This window comes from Osmia bicornis, chromosome 15 (genome assembly GCF_907164935.1).
Source record: "Osmia bicornis bicornis chromosome 15, iOsmBic2.1, whole genome shotgun sequence".
Classification (NCBI taxonomy): Eukaryota; Metazoa; Arthropoda; class Insecta; order Hymenoptera; family Megachilidae; genus Osmia; species Osmia bicornis.
This window is the reverse complement of record NC_060230.1, coordinates 7,846,072-7,864,563: the sequence shown is the minus strand read 5'-3', so window position 1 is coordinate 7,864,563 and position 18,492 is coordinate 7,846,072. Positions and strand designations below refer to the sequence as shown.

The window sequence follows — 18,492 nt, the reverse complement described above, 5'->3', positions numbered from 1 at the left end:
AACTCGACGGAAAGTTGAGTAAAAGCAAAAGGGACCAGCAGGTTGGAGATAGCATACGGCGCACACGCCGCTGCTTCTATTGTTCTTCGTTTCTCAGAGGCCGAAGTGCTGCCAATATCGGAACGTTCCGCTGCGATATCGGGTCACGAGAGGTCCGGCCCTGTTTCTGGCAGCTGGTGATAACTCAACCGACGCGACGCGTCGCATCGACGCGACGCGACCATCGCTTCCATCGAATTTTCAGGTAATAATTAGCGAGGGATTATACCACGCGGCCCTTCGAAATTTCGGGTTTCAGGGAAAAGACAATTACTACATTTCCAAAATACATTTCTGAAGGATTATCAAAAATTCCCGCAAAGATAAATTGCCGCCTGCACAAGGTTAAGGCTTGGACAAATCCCATAAGAGAAACTGAAATAAGTCACGATGATCGTGGTTAAATTGACACCCTCTTTCAGGTCCGCGTTCTTTCAATGGAGAACGAGCTCCGGTTATTTCAATCGCTTCGTCCTCGATGCAAACTCGATAGCCGATGTTATTCGATTCAGTCGAGAAGCTCGTCCCGTCTTCTTAGCCGACCGATCCACGGTTGGTCCTTGATCCCCGTGATCGAGGCAGAGACGTGGGTGCGGCTTAAGGTTCTCGTTGCGGGAAAGAGGGATCAAAAAGTTTTTATCCTCGGCTCGTTTCATAACTTATTCCTGTATGAACGAGCGACGGGCAGGGACACTTTCTGTTGCCTCTCGGCAAACATACAGACGCGTTTCGAATCTGTTTTTTATCCGCGTGACATCTTGGCCCGGGTATAAATCTTACAAATCACCCGAGACAAATCACATTAACCCCTTTTTTCCCTAATTACCCATCGGGGCGAATAATGTTTGAAAGCGTCGTCACGCGTAACTAGGACTTTTAGGAGTAGATTAGGTCCCTTAGGAATTTTTGATTTTTGGAACTTTAGAATTTTGCAATTTTGCAATTTTACCAGGGCCCACCGTGCCCTCTATCTAGTTACATCACTGCTCTTGGTACAAAGGAAGAAATAACCTGTGTTTATACTCTAATGAAACTTTGTTGATCTTAACAAATAATTGAAAAAAAAAAAGGGAAAAAAGTCCTGAATCTCAGCTTGAATGAAGGGAAATCGCAATTAAACGGCTATTGAACGGCAGCAGGGAACGATCGGATATTCAGGAAGTAGCCTAATGAACGTATAACGCAGCGATTTGTTCGCGATGGGAAAAAAGAATTCAGCTAAGCGTGTCTGAAATTGCTTCCTGATCGAAACTAATTGATCGTCGAGCAGCTTCTCCGTCGACTAATTCTGGTCTCTTGAACGGCATGGCAAACTACGATTATATTGCACGATGTTCTATGGATTGACTTCCGTGTTCCTAACGATGGATATTCGATACTCGATACTCTCTCTCTCCCCCTAACATTTTTACGCAATTCAATCATTATAGAATTTCAAATCGTTATGGTACTTATATTCAAATATTCTTGAGCCTCTGAGGAACTTTCAGAAATTTAATAGTCCATTAAATATGATTGCTCAGGGTATCTGGAAACGTTATTGCCTCTTTCAATTTCAATTAATAATAATTTTTATCTGTAATTCAATATATCCTGTGAAATTCGAAATGGAAATTTCAATTTCAATTTTAAATCATTAATTGATTCGAAATGGAAATTCTTTTTCCTTTTCCTCCACTATTCGAGGATTAATTTATCGGGCGCGATTCGAAAATTGACACGGTTTCAAATTGATCCAACGACGAATCGTTTCGAATCAAGCTTTCCAGGTTCTTTCAGAAATTTAATAATCCATTAAATATGATTGCTCAGGGTATCTGGAAACGTTATTGCCTCTTTCAATTTCAATTAATAATAATTTTTATCTGTAATTTAATATATCCTGTGAAATTCGAAATGGAAATTTCAATTTCAATTTTAAATCATTAGTTGATTCGAAATGGAAATTCTTTTTCTTTTTTCTCCGCTATTCGAGGGTTAATTTATTGGGCGCGATTCGAAAATCGACACGGTTTCAAATTGATCCAACGACGAATCGTTTCGAATCAAGCTTTCCAGGTTCTTTCAGAAATTTAATAATCCATTAAATATGATAGCTCAGGGTATCTGGAAACGTTATTGCCTCTTTCAATTTCAATTAATAATAATTTTTATCTGTAATTTAATATATCCTGTGAAATTCGAAATGGAAATTTCAATTTCAATTTTAAATCATTAGTTGATTCGAAATGGAAATTCTTTTTCTTTTTTCTCCGCTATTCGAGGGTTAATTTATTGGGCGCGATTCGAAAATCGACACGGTTTCAAATTGATCCAACGACGAATCGTTTCGAATCAAGCTTTCCAGGTTCGGCTTTTCATTTGACAGGTCGACAGACTTTCACGAGATTGCTTTTACCGCGCAATCAGCTACGCCGTCGTGACGTTATTCTATGCTTTTGAATCGATTGAGAAGCTAGAAATCACGATGAATGCGCGTGTAAATATCAGCGAGAGATGTCAGCTAACAAGCAATCACGCGTTTCACGATTCTAAATGGAAATTGAATGGTGTCGCGTGTGTTTATTTCACAACAGCCGATGAAAGTTTCGTGGAAACATCATCCTCGACAAAACTTCAGAAACCTGACCTATTCAGTCGGATGCGTTTCATTTCGATTGGAAAATCTTCGTTTTAAGATTAATTGAGCAAGATCAATTATTCCTTTTTTTATTACCCATTCGATGGATGTTTACCATTTCCATTGACATTTATTTATGAAGCTACCGCTGTTGCTATTCATTAAACAATTATTGCTGTTCGAGGTGTCATTAGAGTCTTGTTCGCTTGGAAAGATCGTTCTTTCTTTTATCCGACATTTACTAATGAATTTAATTCCCGCGGTGATAGATCTTGCCAGATATGAACTTTAACTTAACCGCAATTTTATTCCGAGTTATTTTATTACCATCGCTTTGAAATCTGACCAATTTAATACGAAATTATTGCAACAAGGGTAGTTTAAGGGGCTATAACAGTGTAACACTTTTGAAAAATTGATTTTTTTTGCACTTTTTGAAAGTCTATACTCTCTAGAATATCATATTAAAATTTTAAGGTCGAATCTCAAATAGTTTATGAATGGCAGCGTTCTAAAGAGTAACTGCTGGCATGTCAAAAACCGTCGCGTTTTTCTCAAAACGGTATTTTCTCTAACTCGAATACAAATTATTGCATCGGCTCGAAACTTTTTTCAGCGTGTTCAGTATATGTTTTATCATACCATGAACTAGGATTTTTTTTGATTAGATGAAAAATGTTAATTTAGCATTAAGAAAACTACTATTTATTTAGGCTAAATTCCAAACTTTTCTTCAAAACTTCGCCATTTTGTCAGATTTTGATATTTTTCAAAAATCCTAGTTCATGGTACGGAGAATACCTTCTAGATTAACAGCGTTTTTATTATTTTTCATTTTATGCACTTCGGCGGCATCAATCACTGCAGCAGTGGAGCAACTTTTTTTTTAGAGCCCTGGAAGTCGCTTGTTTTTTATTATTTTTGTACCAAAAAATTATTATAAATATATCATTTGTAACTAAATACATCCCTGAAGTTTAAAAACATTAAATGTCATATTTAGGGCGGTCACACTGGTATAGCCCCTTAAGGTTTGTTAGAAAATTCGATCAGAATTATACTTCACTTTCCAGAAGTCTACCTTCTACACCTTCTATTTTCCATGTCGGAAAATAACGAATGCCTCTTTTCGAAATTTTACTTCAAATTATATCTGAATTTATTATCGAACGGTGTCGCAGCCGGTGTAGGGAAAATGGTGCTGAAACTATTCCCTTTAAAAGGGGTCGTATGCGGAGGACAATAGTGCGCCGAGGATTCGTAAATTGCAGTCGGTGCACGTCGATCTACGCGGATCGAACGAAGCAGAGCAAACAGTCGTTCGTGCGTGCACGACAAATTCTCGGTTCGACCTGTCGATTCTTTCTCGTCTAGAAAATAAAAACATGGCCCTACCAGGATCAGACGAAACGATAAGAACTCTTGTTTCTGTCACGGCTGTTTTTTGCCGGCTCAAGATCACCGTGTCGCGGTCAGAAAATTTCTACACCCTATCCTTACCCCTCTGACACAGTGTCCATTCTCACAAGGGACATTACCCAATCGACACACGCCGATTTTGATGCCCTTTGAGTATGATATAGAACTCAAAAAAATATTTGACACGTATTTTTTTTATCGGCAATCGTCCATGCTGAAGGGGTGAAAATAGCCCTCAAAGTTGGGGTTGCAAAACATATTTTCTTGAATATCTCAGGAACTATTAGGTGTAGGCGAGAAATTCCAAATGGAATTTGTGTGTTCTTGAACAGCAAATTTTTCTATATAGCCACCTTTTTGATAAATTTATTTGTTTAAAAAATATATTGAAAAATAATCTATTTGGACGATTGCCGATAAAAAAAATACGTGTCAAATATTTTTTTGAATTCTATATCATACTCAAAGGGCATCAAAATCGGTCCCTTATCAGTCGTGTACTCAGTGTCTTATTTGATCAATTTCAAATTAATCGTTCGATCTTGAAAAGCAAAAATTATTAACAAAAATAAAATGAACCGTTTGAAATATGAAAGAGGGTCTCAGAGAAGCTATGAATTAAATTACTTCCTCCCTGATTTATATTTTCCGTCTTCATCCCCAGCTGTGCATGTATTCGTTTACCAGCGACTTTGTCTTTATATTTAATTCGAATGAATGGAATCGAGAGATATCATTGTAACGGAGATGAAGCACAGTGCTGCGTTGCGAATTCTCATACACCCTGTGCACGGCTAATCTGTAAATGTCTCCATTGTAAATGGATCCTGTCTTGCGCGTGAATTGCCGTAACTCATCGTGAGTCTCATGCTGAACGTGTCAGCGCCTAGATTAAGCCGCGCATTAAATCAGTTGTATCTGCGCCGGTGATTAATTTCAATTATTGTTCGCCAATGGGAATTTCGTGGGCAAGTTTGACGGTTCGCTGGTTAAACGGAATTCAAACTGTATCCAAAGTAGAGAATTTTCAATTATTAATCCTTTACAGTACGGGTTAGGTGTCGCGAGTGTTTCTGTAGAATCAATTCCTTTTTCATCGCAATTCGCGATAAAAATCCGTCTTGCTATGATATTCAATTTGAAAGAACGACGACGATAAGAAAGCTGTTAAGAGCGCTTTCGAGTTTAGATAGCGAGTTCATGAAACGATCGGAAGAATGATGAATAAGGGTTCGGAGATCGGTGGAGCTATCGATAACGACCGGCCATCCGCTGTTTGCGCAGATTAAATTCATCGATCGATCGTGGTACGCGAAAACGAAAGCCTCTCTGCACCGCGTCGAAGATGGCTACGTGTTCCCGCAGCGTTCCAGGTTCACGCGAACCAATAATCCTTCCATTAAGTCGGCCGATAAACCCCTCCGTTACATCTCCTCGGATATAACAGTAAAAGCTTTCCCACCGAACAGACGCGTCACGAGAAAATTTCATACCCGTCAAAAGATTTCGGCGGAAATGATTTTCGACGATTTTATCAGGAAATTTTCATTTAACGGTATTCCAGTTTATATACATATGTGTACACTGAGTTGCATTGAACTTGTCGCAGTGAAGTTGGCTACAAATTCACTAACGCATTCACGCAGCGTTGATGAGCCGATTTGTAGCCAACTTCACTAACGCATTCACGCAGCGTTGGCGAGCCGATTTGTAGCCAACTTCACTGCGACAAGTTCAATGCAACTCAGTGTACATTCGCGATCAAATCGCCCTTCCCCCGGGGAAAATAGTTACGGTCCAAGTTCCCGCCCTTTCCCGTAGGCTTTCCAGCAGGGAATGACAGTCACAGCCAACTCTGGTACTAGCCATGTTGAACAACGTGGCAACACCTCTCACGTGACAATCGGGAGTCCTATTTTCAAAAACAGAGTCCTGTGCTCGGAATTGTAATTACCGTCTTTTTTTAATTAAAAGCTGTAGTAATATACACTATTTTGTATTAATTATGTATAAACAATACTTAAACGTTGCAACTATGGCAAGTAGAAGTGATGTGCTCGTATAAAATTGTTATAAATGTGATTGTATATGTTTTGTGTACATTGAGTCCCATCGAAGTTGTCGCAGTGAAGTTGGCTACAAATTCACTACACATTCACTGTGATAGCGTTAGTGAATTTGTAGCCAACTTCACTGCGACCAGTTCAATGCAACTCAGTATACTCTTGAAGTAGGTTGGTGTTGTGAAGCATAATATTTGAAATATTTATAGTGGTTTCAAGACAATTTAGGTATAAAGCAAAATGAAACCATCTTTGGACCAAATTGAAGCATTTAAGAATTGATAAACGTGTATATATGTTTATTAAAAACCTTGAAACAAGCAAAATTATTGGAACGAAACCAAAGAGGCTATGTGAAGCCCGGGAGTCTGACGACGTTGATTGGCCGAGAGTCCGGGTAGGTGTTGATATATTCAGACCGGACTCCCGCGGTGTTGCCATTTTTACTTCAGCACGGCTAGTACTAGAATCGGCTGTGTAACAGTGTAACAAAAAGGACCCTATACGATGTACAGTATAGGCAAAGAGTAGGTATAATAAGAGGCGACACTCTGAGAGAGAAACTACTTGTAGAGAGAGACAAAGTGATACAACCCATTTAAAGGTCCATTCGGCAATCTTCGTTTTCAGTCATGAACAGTCGTGAACGCGCGACTAGTTTGTACTGTGGATTTACGTACATACCCTATTTTGTGGAAACTTCTTTGTCAGAATGCTCCAAAAAGCAAGAGTCATAAACCAGGAATTCTATTTTACTTCGCACCCATGTAGGTAAAAATATGTATCATTTATGTAGAAATGTAACTGGTTTTATTCATCCTTGTAACAATTTTCCTCTAGGATATTTATTAAAGTTGTTCATTAGATTAAAAATTTATTATACACTTAAATATAGTAATAGGGATTTTAAAACTTGCGTTAAAAAAGATAGGAGACTTCATAAATATTTCAATGTCTTCAAATATATTTTCTAATATTATCATTTTATTATATTTCTTACTTTCCCACTTTTCAATTATGTAAAATTAATGTAAATACTTCGATTAATAATATACAGAAAAATTGACGACGCAAAAAGGTTTCTAGTTATAAAAGATTGTTATGAAAAGAAAGTATTACATCCAATTCATTCAAACTTCCCGCTCGTTGATACAACCCATTTAAAGGGACAGCGAATCATCGACATCAAAGGTGCCGCCGGGAGTGTCGCCTCTTGTTATACCTCCTCTTTGGTATAGCCCTGTGGCGGACCACCACTTGTGTATAAACTGTTACGCGGGAAAACTTAAATTCGCATTCGTTTCGTTAACTGGTACTTTTCAATTATATACTAAATTTTGTAATATTTAATAATGAAAATTACATTATTTTTTCTGAAATTAAATGTATGAATTTTTGAAGAAACAGTGTAATATTTAGAAATTAAAATTGGGGCACTCTTCGTGGTCCGCCATCCGAAAGTTGATTTGATTGCAGATGTTTATTTGAAACATGTATCCATGATCAAATATTTAAACAGGTATTCTATCGTGTACCGAAATTCTGGTTATTGCCTTGAACATTAGTTTCCATCATCAGAAGAGAATTTGCATTTCTCTTGATTAAATTGTAATTTTCAAATGATAAGTGTAGAGATAGAAAAGAAATATAAGAAATTCGAGCCAGTTCGCGATTCCATGGTGAACCGTGGTTCCTTGCCTCGGGATAGGCGTCATTCACCCCTTCCGGTCCAGTCGTTGGCAAACTTGTCGGTAGAAGGAGGAGGAAAGCGAGGAAAATCGCGTCGACGAACCGTGCAGTCCGGCTGCATCGACTCGTCAACGTATCCGCCGCAGTGCCGATTAATCACCTCGCCCCGCTTTCGACAAGACTCACCACCACCCTTATCAGCATCAGGGTTCACACACTATGACGCACGATCATTCCATTTCAAATTCCATCCCTAGATACTTCTTTCCTTTCTTCTTGGAAATTTTCAAGAATCACAATTACGATGTTGGTTACTTGAAGTGGTTAGTAAAAATATTGCAAACTCCACCGTGAAAATTTCTTTCAATTCCCACGAGTATCTTCTCATAGTACACTCCAGATTCGATAAGGTCGAATTCGAATATTATTTCTCAAATGTTTATGCAACCCAGCGTCGAAAGGGGTTCGCGAACATCCCCCCAAGTTTACAAACTTTCTTTCTCCCTCTGAGCTGACCTACTAAACCGATGCATGTTCGACACACGTTTTTCACCGGATGCACCGTGTTTCCTGCTAATCGACCGCTCGAAACTTGCTGCTCGTCGAATTATGTTTTAATCATTGGTCAAGTTGTTCCCTTCTATGAATTCGCGTATAATCATCCCAGTTTGTTAGAAAAATTAATACCGTTCATTCGAATTCTTCTTTGATGCAATTAACATAGTGTATCCAATGAAAATAATCTTCCTTCCGGGGTGAAGAACTGGAACTTGCACTTTTTAGAAAATTACCAATGATTTCCCATAGAAACATGGATTCTCGGAATCGTAATCCTTCCCAAGATCGTCCAGATGATAATTCTTCTCGTCGAGCGTCGTTCTCCGTCGACGTCGGTTCCCTCAGGAGTCACGCGTGCCTTTCATCCTCGAGACGATCAGCGGCGACGTTCGAGCGTGCACCAGCGAGGATCCCTTCGGAACGCATTAGCAAGGCGGCAGTAGGCACCTCTCGGAGGGAAGATAGCGTGCCGCAACGGCTTTAGCAATTATCGTCGAAGCAGCGATCGATTGTTCGATGTAGCCGTTTCCTGGAGACGTCTCATCCTCCCGTTCCCGAGCTGCACCCTGGATGCGCCTCGTACTTGCTCCAGGATTCCGTCGAAATTCCTGATTCCCACTCCCATAGCCCCTGATCCTTTTATACCAGCAGTATCTTCCTTCTATTCAAACGCACGACGGAAGATCTTATAGCGCACCCGTCGTGGATGATTCGAAAAGATATTCGAAATTGAACATTTTCAGTTCCTTTTGAACGCAATCAATCTTCCAGCACGGCAGCCCGGAAACTGTTCTTTTCCCCTCTTATTTATATTCCCAGTTGCCTCCAGCCGTGTTATCCAATCTAGCTATCCGCTAGCCGAGTCAGCTATTCCAATTAGCCCCGACACCCGTAACTCGTTCGTCGAATCATGGAATCTGTTGGTGTCCGGTGACGATCCGTTAGAAACTGAATCCTCGTCTGATCCGATGAAAACAGAACCACTTTCGATCTCATCCGTTCTCGAACCTTCACTGATCCCTCTTTCTAAACGGCTGCTTTTGTTTTGTAACGACAACAGAACACTTGTGATTCGGCGTGAAAATGATGATGGTAGTCGGCGATGGGTGATATTACGCGTCGGCCGTACCGCGACGAACGGGACATACACCCGGCGCTGAATCGCGGCCAACTGAGAGGGAGAAAACAGCCCCCCAGATACTAGAGTCGGGGTTGGCTGTGGCATCGCGCAACGAAACCCCCTGCGCAACGCTTTCAACCCCCATCCCCTACTAGTCGGTCGGTCGGTCGCCACCGAGTGCGACGAGGACCGAACGGTTTTCGACGACGAAACGACGAATCTCGCCACTTCGACGCGATATCTACCCCTTTCGGACTCGTTTATGATTACCACCGCTTGTACCGGGTGTCAGGGAAGTTTGGTTCATCCTTTGCGTGGGTGATTTGAAATTAAAACATTTGTCAACGTTAGAGGGATCTGTGACTTGTTTGAATGGAAAATGATAAAATTAATTTTCAATTTGAATAATAATTTTATTTGATATTATAGATTGAAGTTGGTTGAAGAGAGATAAATGCAGTCTTCTGCGAACGAGCGATGGCACAATGGACTTAAGCTGGGTAATTAGCAAAGGAAGCACCTCGATTTCGAGCTCCGCTAATAAACTCGATTGAATTTCGACGTTTCAAAGCTGGCCCAAATTTCCCTCGATATCCTTCCCTCTCGCCAGGCTTTCCTTGCATTCGTAACCCTTTAATCCAACTAGTGGAAACAGTCCTCGATGATCGCTTTCTCTTCTATTCAAAGGCTATACACCGTTGCAATATGAAATCTATACGCAAGGAAGAGAGAGAGAGATGAACGATAAGGTGGACAATGGGTCCTTTCATAGGAACAATCGATTTTGATTGCGTATACAGTGCTCGCTCGACTAATTGCTTCGATTGGCTGTCAGGTATTGAGTGTCCACTGATGATTAGACTCGATACTTGCTATGATCAAGATGACGTGACGTTTTCAAAGATCCTTGGAATTAGGAGAGTGTAAAGAGTGAAATGTAGATTCTCAGCTTAGATACAGTTTAGGATCTCTTAATTAAAGTTAAGCAGGGAATTAGATTCTAAGTTAAAAATCTAAGGATCCAAGTACTTGAGATTCTATTGTTAGGAATAAAGAAATCTAGGCATCAATTCAGAAATTTAGAATCTCTTAATTAAAGTTAAGCAGGGAATTAGATTCTAAATTAAAAATCTAAGGATCCAAGAACTTGAGATACTATTGTTAGGAATAAAGAAATCTAGGCATCAATTCAGAAATTTAGGATCTCTTAATTAAAGTTAAGCAGGGAATTAGATTCTAAGTTAAAAATCTAAGGACCCAAGAACTTGAGATTCTATTGTTAGAAATACAGAAATCTAGGCATCTGGGATCTTAAGTAAGAAATTCAGAAATTTAGGATCTCTTAATTAAAGTTAAGCAGGGAATTAGATTCTAAATTAAAAATCTAAGGACCCAAGAACTTGAGATTCTATTGTTAGGAATACAGAAATCTAGGCATCTGGGATCTTAAGTAAGAAATTCAGAAATTTAGGATCTCTTAATTAAAGTTAAGAAGGGAATTAGATTCTAAGTTAAAAATCTAAGGACCCAAGAACTTGAGATTCTATTGTTAGGAATACAGAAATCTAGGCATCTGGGATCTTAAGTAAAAAATTCAGAAATTTAGGATCTCTTAATTAAAGTTAAGTAGGGAATTAGATTCTAAGTTAAAAATCTAAGAATCCAAAAACTTGAAATTCTATTGTTAGGAATTCAGAAACTTAGGAACCTAGGATTTTAAGTTAGGAATCTAAGAATCTAAGGACTTAAGATTCTAAGTTAGGAATCTAGGGACCTAGTATTGTAATTTAGAAAGCTAGAGGGACCTAGAGACCTACTTCCTCTTCTATTTAAAAGGATAATACGTCCAACGAAGTGTAATGACGGGGCCACAAGTACTATGCCATAGCGAATTAAAGACCGTAATAAAAAGCTAGCCCAGAACTAGGGAGTGGACACGCCTAGAAAAGGATTCAACGTATCGGACGGTGCTTGAATGCAGGATAAATTACTCGACAATGAAGTCTCGTGTACCCCATGACTAGATTTTTCGTTTCGACCCCGTGCAGAGGAAGGGACGCGAAATACAATGGGATCACGGCGGTGTCTGTTTGTGTCAGGATGGAGGGGTAGAATAAAAAGGGTGAACATCGACAGACTGCCTCCACTTTATTGTCCACCAGGCAGAATGATTTTCGATGAAACGAATCTCTTCAATCGAAACGAATGAGCTTGCATTTCTTTCCGGTCAAATCCTAAATTTTTATTTTTATTATAAAAAACAATCAGTGTAAACACGATCGCTTCGTTAGACGTGAAATTAGAAGGCTCTTTATCGATCACCGGTTCGCTCAACTTCGACATCGTTTCAGCTTTCTCCATAAAGCCCTAACATTATTATCAAGGTCAATAGTTCGGCAACTATTCGATGGAATATCTTTTACGCTGTTATAATCGAAGGGAATAAGACACGGAGGACGAAAAGAGAGAAGGGTCAGTTTTTTCTTCCTCCTCGCTCCATCGACCGACAAGATTTGCGATCGCTTTATTAAAAGTACCAGCTGCTACCAAGCCGATCGACGATGCGCCTGATAAAAGTTTATAAACTCGATATCTCTATACTACTTATTAGCAAAAAAGACACTAACCAACCGTCGTTGGTGTCTAGAGAAACTTCGAAAATCGTTTGTATTCGCAGATTTTTTTTCACCGATCTTGTAATTCATATAGCGACGCAGGGGATGCAGAATGCGGTATGCGAATGCGTCACAGGGTCGTACACGATCGGTGTTCCCGAATTACCCTAGAAAGTGTTGCGATAAGGGGGTGGCTGGTACCGCCTTCTAATCAGCCCGTTCGTTAATCAGAAGCGCGTAGCCTGCATTGTTTTCGCCGAATTACAAGCGAAAATAGGTCACAGTATGACACGCCACTCGTTCGGGATGCGTTCTATCGACAGTTGCGTTTTTTTCTTTTTTAAACGCATTCCTGAGCAGAATCACTTAAAATGATTGTACGTGCATTCGTGTTTAATGCACCAATTTTTATCGTTCAATTCTAATGAACAGAAATCACGAGGATGACTACTAACCATAGATCGACGTTTGTAACTAAAGGGTTAATAGTGGACAGTACGAAACGTACGATGTGCGAACTCCACTGAATATTCATAATTCATCCAATAACCACCGAACTGGTTCGTTCGCATAATAGCAGGCTATCGGCGCGCGCAACCTCGCCACTATGAATTATTTATCGGGTTAATTATAACGCACCCTCTCCGCGGCGTCAAACGACAAAACTCTTAATTACGGATCATGCTAACCGTGGACAATTTTACGCGCTTTAATTGTACACCACTTAGGCATTTATTTATCGCCGTCATCGATGAGCTTGGCGTCATGAACATTAATCGGTGTTTCAGAAAGGGAACGCCATAGTGATGGGTTAAAAATTTCAATGCAAATCATTTTTTATTTCTTTTCTAAATCATTTTTGTAGGAGGGAAAAGGCGTTTCGTCTCGGGATCGTCTGCCAGAATCGTTAGTGGGGCTGACAACAGACGATCCCTTTTTCTTTTTTTTTAATAACTGTTTATTAGCTTCAGTAGTACAAATATAGAATACATGGTTACAAAAAAAACCAATAACGTTATACACGAGTCAAAAATCTACCCGCCCCTGAACATGGGGTCTCGCAAATTGCACCTATGCCAAACTAGAATTAACAATGTTTATTAAATATCAACTTTCAATATCACAGCTCGCAATAATATGTGAGAGATCAGGGGAAAAAATACAATAAGATTTACTAATGACTAAAAACCCCTAAGTACTTTCTTTGGTGACTTACTAACTAACTTAGACTAACTTAGATACAAAATAAATACTAAGGTCCTAAAATTAAGGAAATGTATACATGGGAAGGGGGACCCAAGGAGGGTACCCATTAATTACCTAGTTATGTGGGGTCTGTCTGTTTTGACCCCCTACTCCGGTTTGACAATTCTCTTATGTGGCAGCTGTCCGCATTCAGCCACCAGTATTTTTTAAATAGTTAGTCTGGAGAAATCCAAAAAATCTTTCCGGGATATAGAAGTGGAGTAACGGAATAGATTTCTTGAATAATTATACTTATTTGACATCAACGCTACCCGTTTGTCAAAACAGACCATCCCTGCCCCAGACACCTATCGTACCGCTATTCGAAACACTCTCGTGGTTCGGCCCGCGCTAAAGGCGCGCTCTGATTGGCCAGTGTTTTTTGTTAATAACTCGAAAACGAAGCGTCTGCCAACATTTTGGCAAAGGAAAAAGTTGTTTAGCATCACATTGTCAATCATCCCTTAAACGTCGAGCACGTAGTCATTGTACACCCTGTATATCCGGACGGAATGCCGGGCGAGCGCTTGCGAGAAGCTCCGTTCAACCTCGCCGCCATCTAGCGCTCCCCGGCCCAAACTCAAGGCGTCCGGGGAGACGAAACTCTCTCCCCTCCACTAAACGCCTACATTTTAAATATTAATATTGTCAGAGTTTTCTTTTGAAATAATATCGTGTAACACTGGTAATGTATATTTTTGGCAAAGGATGATACGTCATTTTGATATGCGATAACGAGGCAAAGGCAGAGCGATAATTTCGTTCATTACCCGTCATATTTGTACGTCATTTGAAATGTAGTAATTTGATTCTGTCCGATTTTATTATTCCGTACATGAACCGTGCCATCATCTCGTCCGTTTTAATTAATCGACTGTAATCCTGTCATAGTTGAAATGGTCGAGAACGGGCACGCTCGCTTGCGTCCAACAAAATTCGTATGCAAGAACGATCGAATCAATTTACTCGTGGACTCGTCGACGGGAAATTTTCACGTTTTTCTTCGTTAATTGGCCAGGCTGGTTCTTCGTTTTAATTCAAAGGGATATCACGCGCCACGCGTAAAAACGAAAATGCAGACCGTAGCTTTGTTTTTCATCGCATCTCGTCGGATCCAAGTATTTTTTTGCGTTTTTGATTTTTCACGCCCAGGATTTGCAACCGAAAAATCTGAAAAAATTTACAATCATAAAGAAACATGGCTAGAATATTCTAGAATTTTTTCAGATTTTTTGAGTGCCATTAAATAGGGAAAATATGGCAAAAACCAATTTTTCTTTCTCACCCTGTAACTACCCTCCCGGTTGAGATACAGGGTTGAAACTTGGTATACAATGGTTTTTTATTATAAGCTATAAAATGGTACATTGCTGAATAAAATCGGCTCATTTTGACTATTTTATCCTGCTATACCCTTTGTTTTTCATCGTATCTCATCGGATTCAAATATTTTTTGGGTTTGTATTTATCTCGGATCTTGCTCCCGTCGCAGATTAATTTCCTTCTCGACAAATTAACCCTTCTATCGATAAAAGTCGATGGATCATCAGGTGCGTCGCAACATCTTAGTTTAATGACGCATCAGGCGCGTCGCGACACCACTTTTTACTGATATTTTTTTTTCTTTTTTCAAGGTGTTCAAAGGACCCTCCACGTTCTCCACAACTCCGAGCAGCCAGCATCCGTGTTCGCCATCCTGGAATCCGGGAACAAGGTGGTGCCATTGATAGCGGACGGACTATTCGATCTGTTAATGTACAAAATATCCAGCATCTACACGAACAAGATGCAGAAAGTCGAATCAAAAGGTCCACGGTTCGAAATCGGTGATTTCTGCGTGAAACTCGGCAGCGTGACCATCAATCAAAATTTCAAAGGTGTCCTCGTCGAGGTAAGTGATAAAAAAGAATGGTAAGAAAAAATTGATCGCCCCGAGCGATACCTCCACCCGGAGGAACTAATTGGGGTAAAAAATAATGCAAGAATCCGGTGAGATAGCTGCATCTTTTCCATTTAAGAAACTCGACGAAACTTTTCGTACCTCCGGAGGAACTTTTCCTCGACCGGATAATCGGTTGAATTAATAATCGTGGCAGATGTCTGGCCCGTTGATTTTCGCGAAACTCGTTACCAGCCTGGCTCCCGAAGGATTCTGTCGGACGGCGAGTAGCTAATTAACTCGCGATTAAACTTGGAAATTGACGAAATATCGCCGCGAATTATCCAAGAATCACGTTAATGTCTCTATTTATCATTAATTAATTCTTTCTAATTATTTAAAATTAGTCTTCTGCTCTATTTTGTAAAATCGGTCCAATTAACTATTTATACGTGGTCCAATGTGTACCTAAAGTCTCGACGGACCGTTTCAACGAAAGGGTTGAGCAGAAAATGTTTTTCGGTCAGCCAGCTTTCACCGTGACAATGGTGTAACTTCCGTTCTACAAACCGGAAACAGTTCGTCCGTGGCCAATGTGTTGGTCTCTCGAAGCGATCCTTCGTAGTGGCCATTCGTATCGATAACAGCGCTGTTTATACCCTCGCACGACATCGAATACGTTACGATAAAGCTCCTTATTCCCCCATTAATTTCACCGGAAGAAATACTACAACGACCCAACAACTTACGATCTTCTTCGACTAGCAGGGAAGAAGAATGTTGTGGACCACTCGGTACAGAGATACAGATAATTTTCTGCCCGTTGAAATTCATAATTAATAGCCTTCTACGGTGCCGGATCAAGATTAGGTCCAAGGGAGGCTACAGCCACTTTCGATGGGGTTGATTTGCTCTTTTTTTCGTTTCCTAAAGATAAGTCAGGCGACCTCTAGGTTTTCTTTCGATTGGAACGATAGGCAAACCTTTGACAACCTGTTGAGACTATCTTGATCGACAGGGAAAGAGAAACTGGCTGCGTAAAGAACAATAGCAGATCGATGTCTCTACTAGAGTTTCCCTTTCAAAAGAAAAATATAATTTTTAGTTCGATGGAAAAATTTTTAAAATTCGATGAAATTAAAAAGTTTGTGCTATAGTGCTCTTGCTCTTTTTTTTTAATATTTTCTTTTTATAGGTGGAATATAGACCTTGTGTTGTTCCGGGAAGCGCATGGGAATTGATGCGTGAATTTTTGCAGGGGTTCCTTGGATCTACCGTGTCCAATCAAGCGCCACAATATTTACAAGTAATAATTAACATCGTTACATGGTGAAGTTAATGGTTTGGGAAAGCATATCTATTGCAATTCGTTAATTCTTTTTCAGAATCGAATGAATGATATTTATCAGCCTTTGGACACGATACAACAATATTTGGAACACTTTGGGCAATACAGAAAAGCCACAGGTGTAATTTAAAAATTAGGCGTTTCTTTGAACTTGTTCATTGTAAGTTTTAAATTATTCAATGTTTATACAGCACATGACTGATAAGAGAAAGCACTACGTTATAGTGAAATGATTGATTTAATAAATGGAAAATATTGTGCAAAGCTTATTTTAACTTTATATGTACCACTGGTGTCATGTGGCTCTTATAAAAAAAAACCTCTCATTGTACCGTGGTGACATCTATCCAAATCTTCGTGCACTTTTTGATGAATGCTTTATCAATAGAGCTATTCTTATCGACTAAATTATTGATAATGTAGGAATTCATAATCTATAATAAACATTTTGGCTGTACTTCCGAAAACCTCCATGCTCCAAATTGGCTGAAATTTTGAGAATAGGTTTCTTTTTAATAAAAATGATGATTCCAAGAAGGGTTTTTGGCAACTTGAGAAAAAAAATTTTATCATTTGGGTGTCATTCCCTACTTTACCGACGCAATTATAACAGCCGGAATACTTGAGGCAGATTTGTAGGCGGTTCTGAGGCTGAACTTTTCTTCAGGGGCCCAAAAATTATGGCCTTTTTTTATCTTCTTGAAGCATTTAACGAGTAGAATCTAAAAATCCTAGTTTTAAGACGCGAAACCCATCGGTTCAGAAGTTATGCGTGTGTAAAACTGAGTGTTTTTAGCGTATTTGACAGGTAACTGAAAAGCAGCCGGCCACGCATGCCAAAATCATTGATATCAGTTATCCACCCGTTATGTCTATTGGTTTTTAACTGTCACGATGGCTTTGTACACCGACGAGATACTGTTCTCGTCGTTGTAGAAAGCGTAGATAACAGTAGATGCTATGCCGGTAAAATAGAGAGTGACATTCATCTGATAAATTTTTTTTCGAGTCGCCAGAAATTCTTCTCGCAATCATTTTTATCAAAAAAGAATCTATTTCCAAAATTTGAGCCAATTTGGAGCATGGAGGTTTTCAGAAGCTTAGCCATTCTATTATTTAATTTCAAATGCTCCAATTTACAGTATTTGATAAAATGTACAATTAATATTTTCAGCGAAAATAGATGAAAAATTTGTGAAACATTATATGTATACGTGTAATTAAAACAAGTACTTATGTTTTTATAATTAATGATTAAATTCATTTTTATACGTAGTTGTATACACGGTATTGAATGAAATAAGAATATTACTAATTTTTTGACTACTAACGCCTTACCTTAAAATTTGTCGAATCATCAATTTCTAATTTACTTGCGTCACATTCATAAATATTTATAAACGAGTGAGGTGCCAGTTTTTCAATATACCTTCATTACCATAGAAACATTGCTAATATCGTAAATGTTACTTTTTCTTGTTACATTAATTAACACCTTAACACCTTAATATCTTGAAGTATAATATCACAAAAATAATAAAAAGTATGCTAATTTAAACAATCGTTCATTGTATTTAAAATTTTATCGTAAACTTAAATATAAAAAGTTTATAAATATCTATGTACAAAGTATATTATGAATACCTGTATTTTTTTCACCAATTCTACTTTTAACGTCTTGTTCTTCCAATTTATTTAGTACCTAACACACACAAAAAAAATGTGCAATGTATTCATAAGTGAATATTAAGAAACGTGATTGCGAAAGAAATATATCAAAAAAAGTAATAGATATATTTATAGAATTTAATCCAAGTTCAAAGTTCGGATATGTAAGCACATTTCTTTGCATATCAAATAGTGATTTAATTAATACTATTTCTGTACATGGCATTTT

At 38.9% G+C, this 18,492-nt stretch overlaps 1 protein-coding gene across 1 annotated transcript in view; it reads left to right on the top strand.

Annotated features, from left to right (window-relative positions):
- LOC123987632 (mediator of RNA polymerase II transcription subunit 20) overlaps positions 1 to 18,465 on the top strand; it is a 93,823-nt gene extending 75,358 nt beyond the window's left edge. Inside the window, exons 3-5 of the mRNA XM_046288994.1 lie at positions 15,003 to 15,259; positions 16,443 to 16,553; positions 16,633 to 18,465. Coding sequence (XP_046144950.1) covers positions 15,003 to 15,259; positions 16,443 to 16,553; positions 16,633 to 16,725 — 461 coding nt within the window. The 3' untranslated portion in view covers positions 16,726 to 18,465. The remainder of the gene's footprint in view (positions 1 to 15,002; positions 15,260 to 16,442; positions 16,554 to 16,632) is intronic.
- The last annotated feature ends 27 nt before the right edge of the window (positions 18,466 to 18,492 follow it).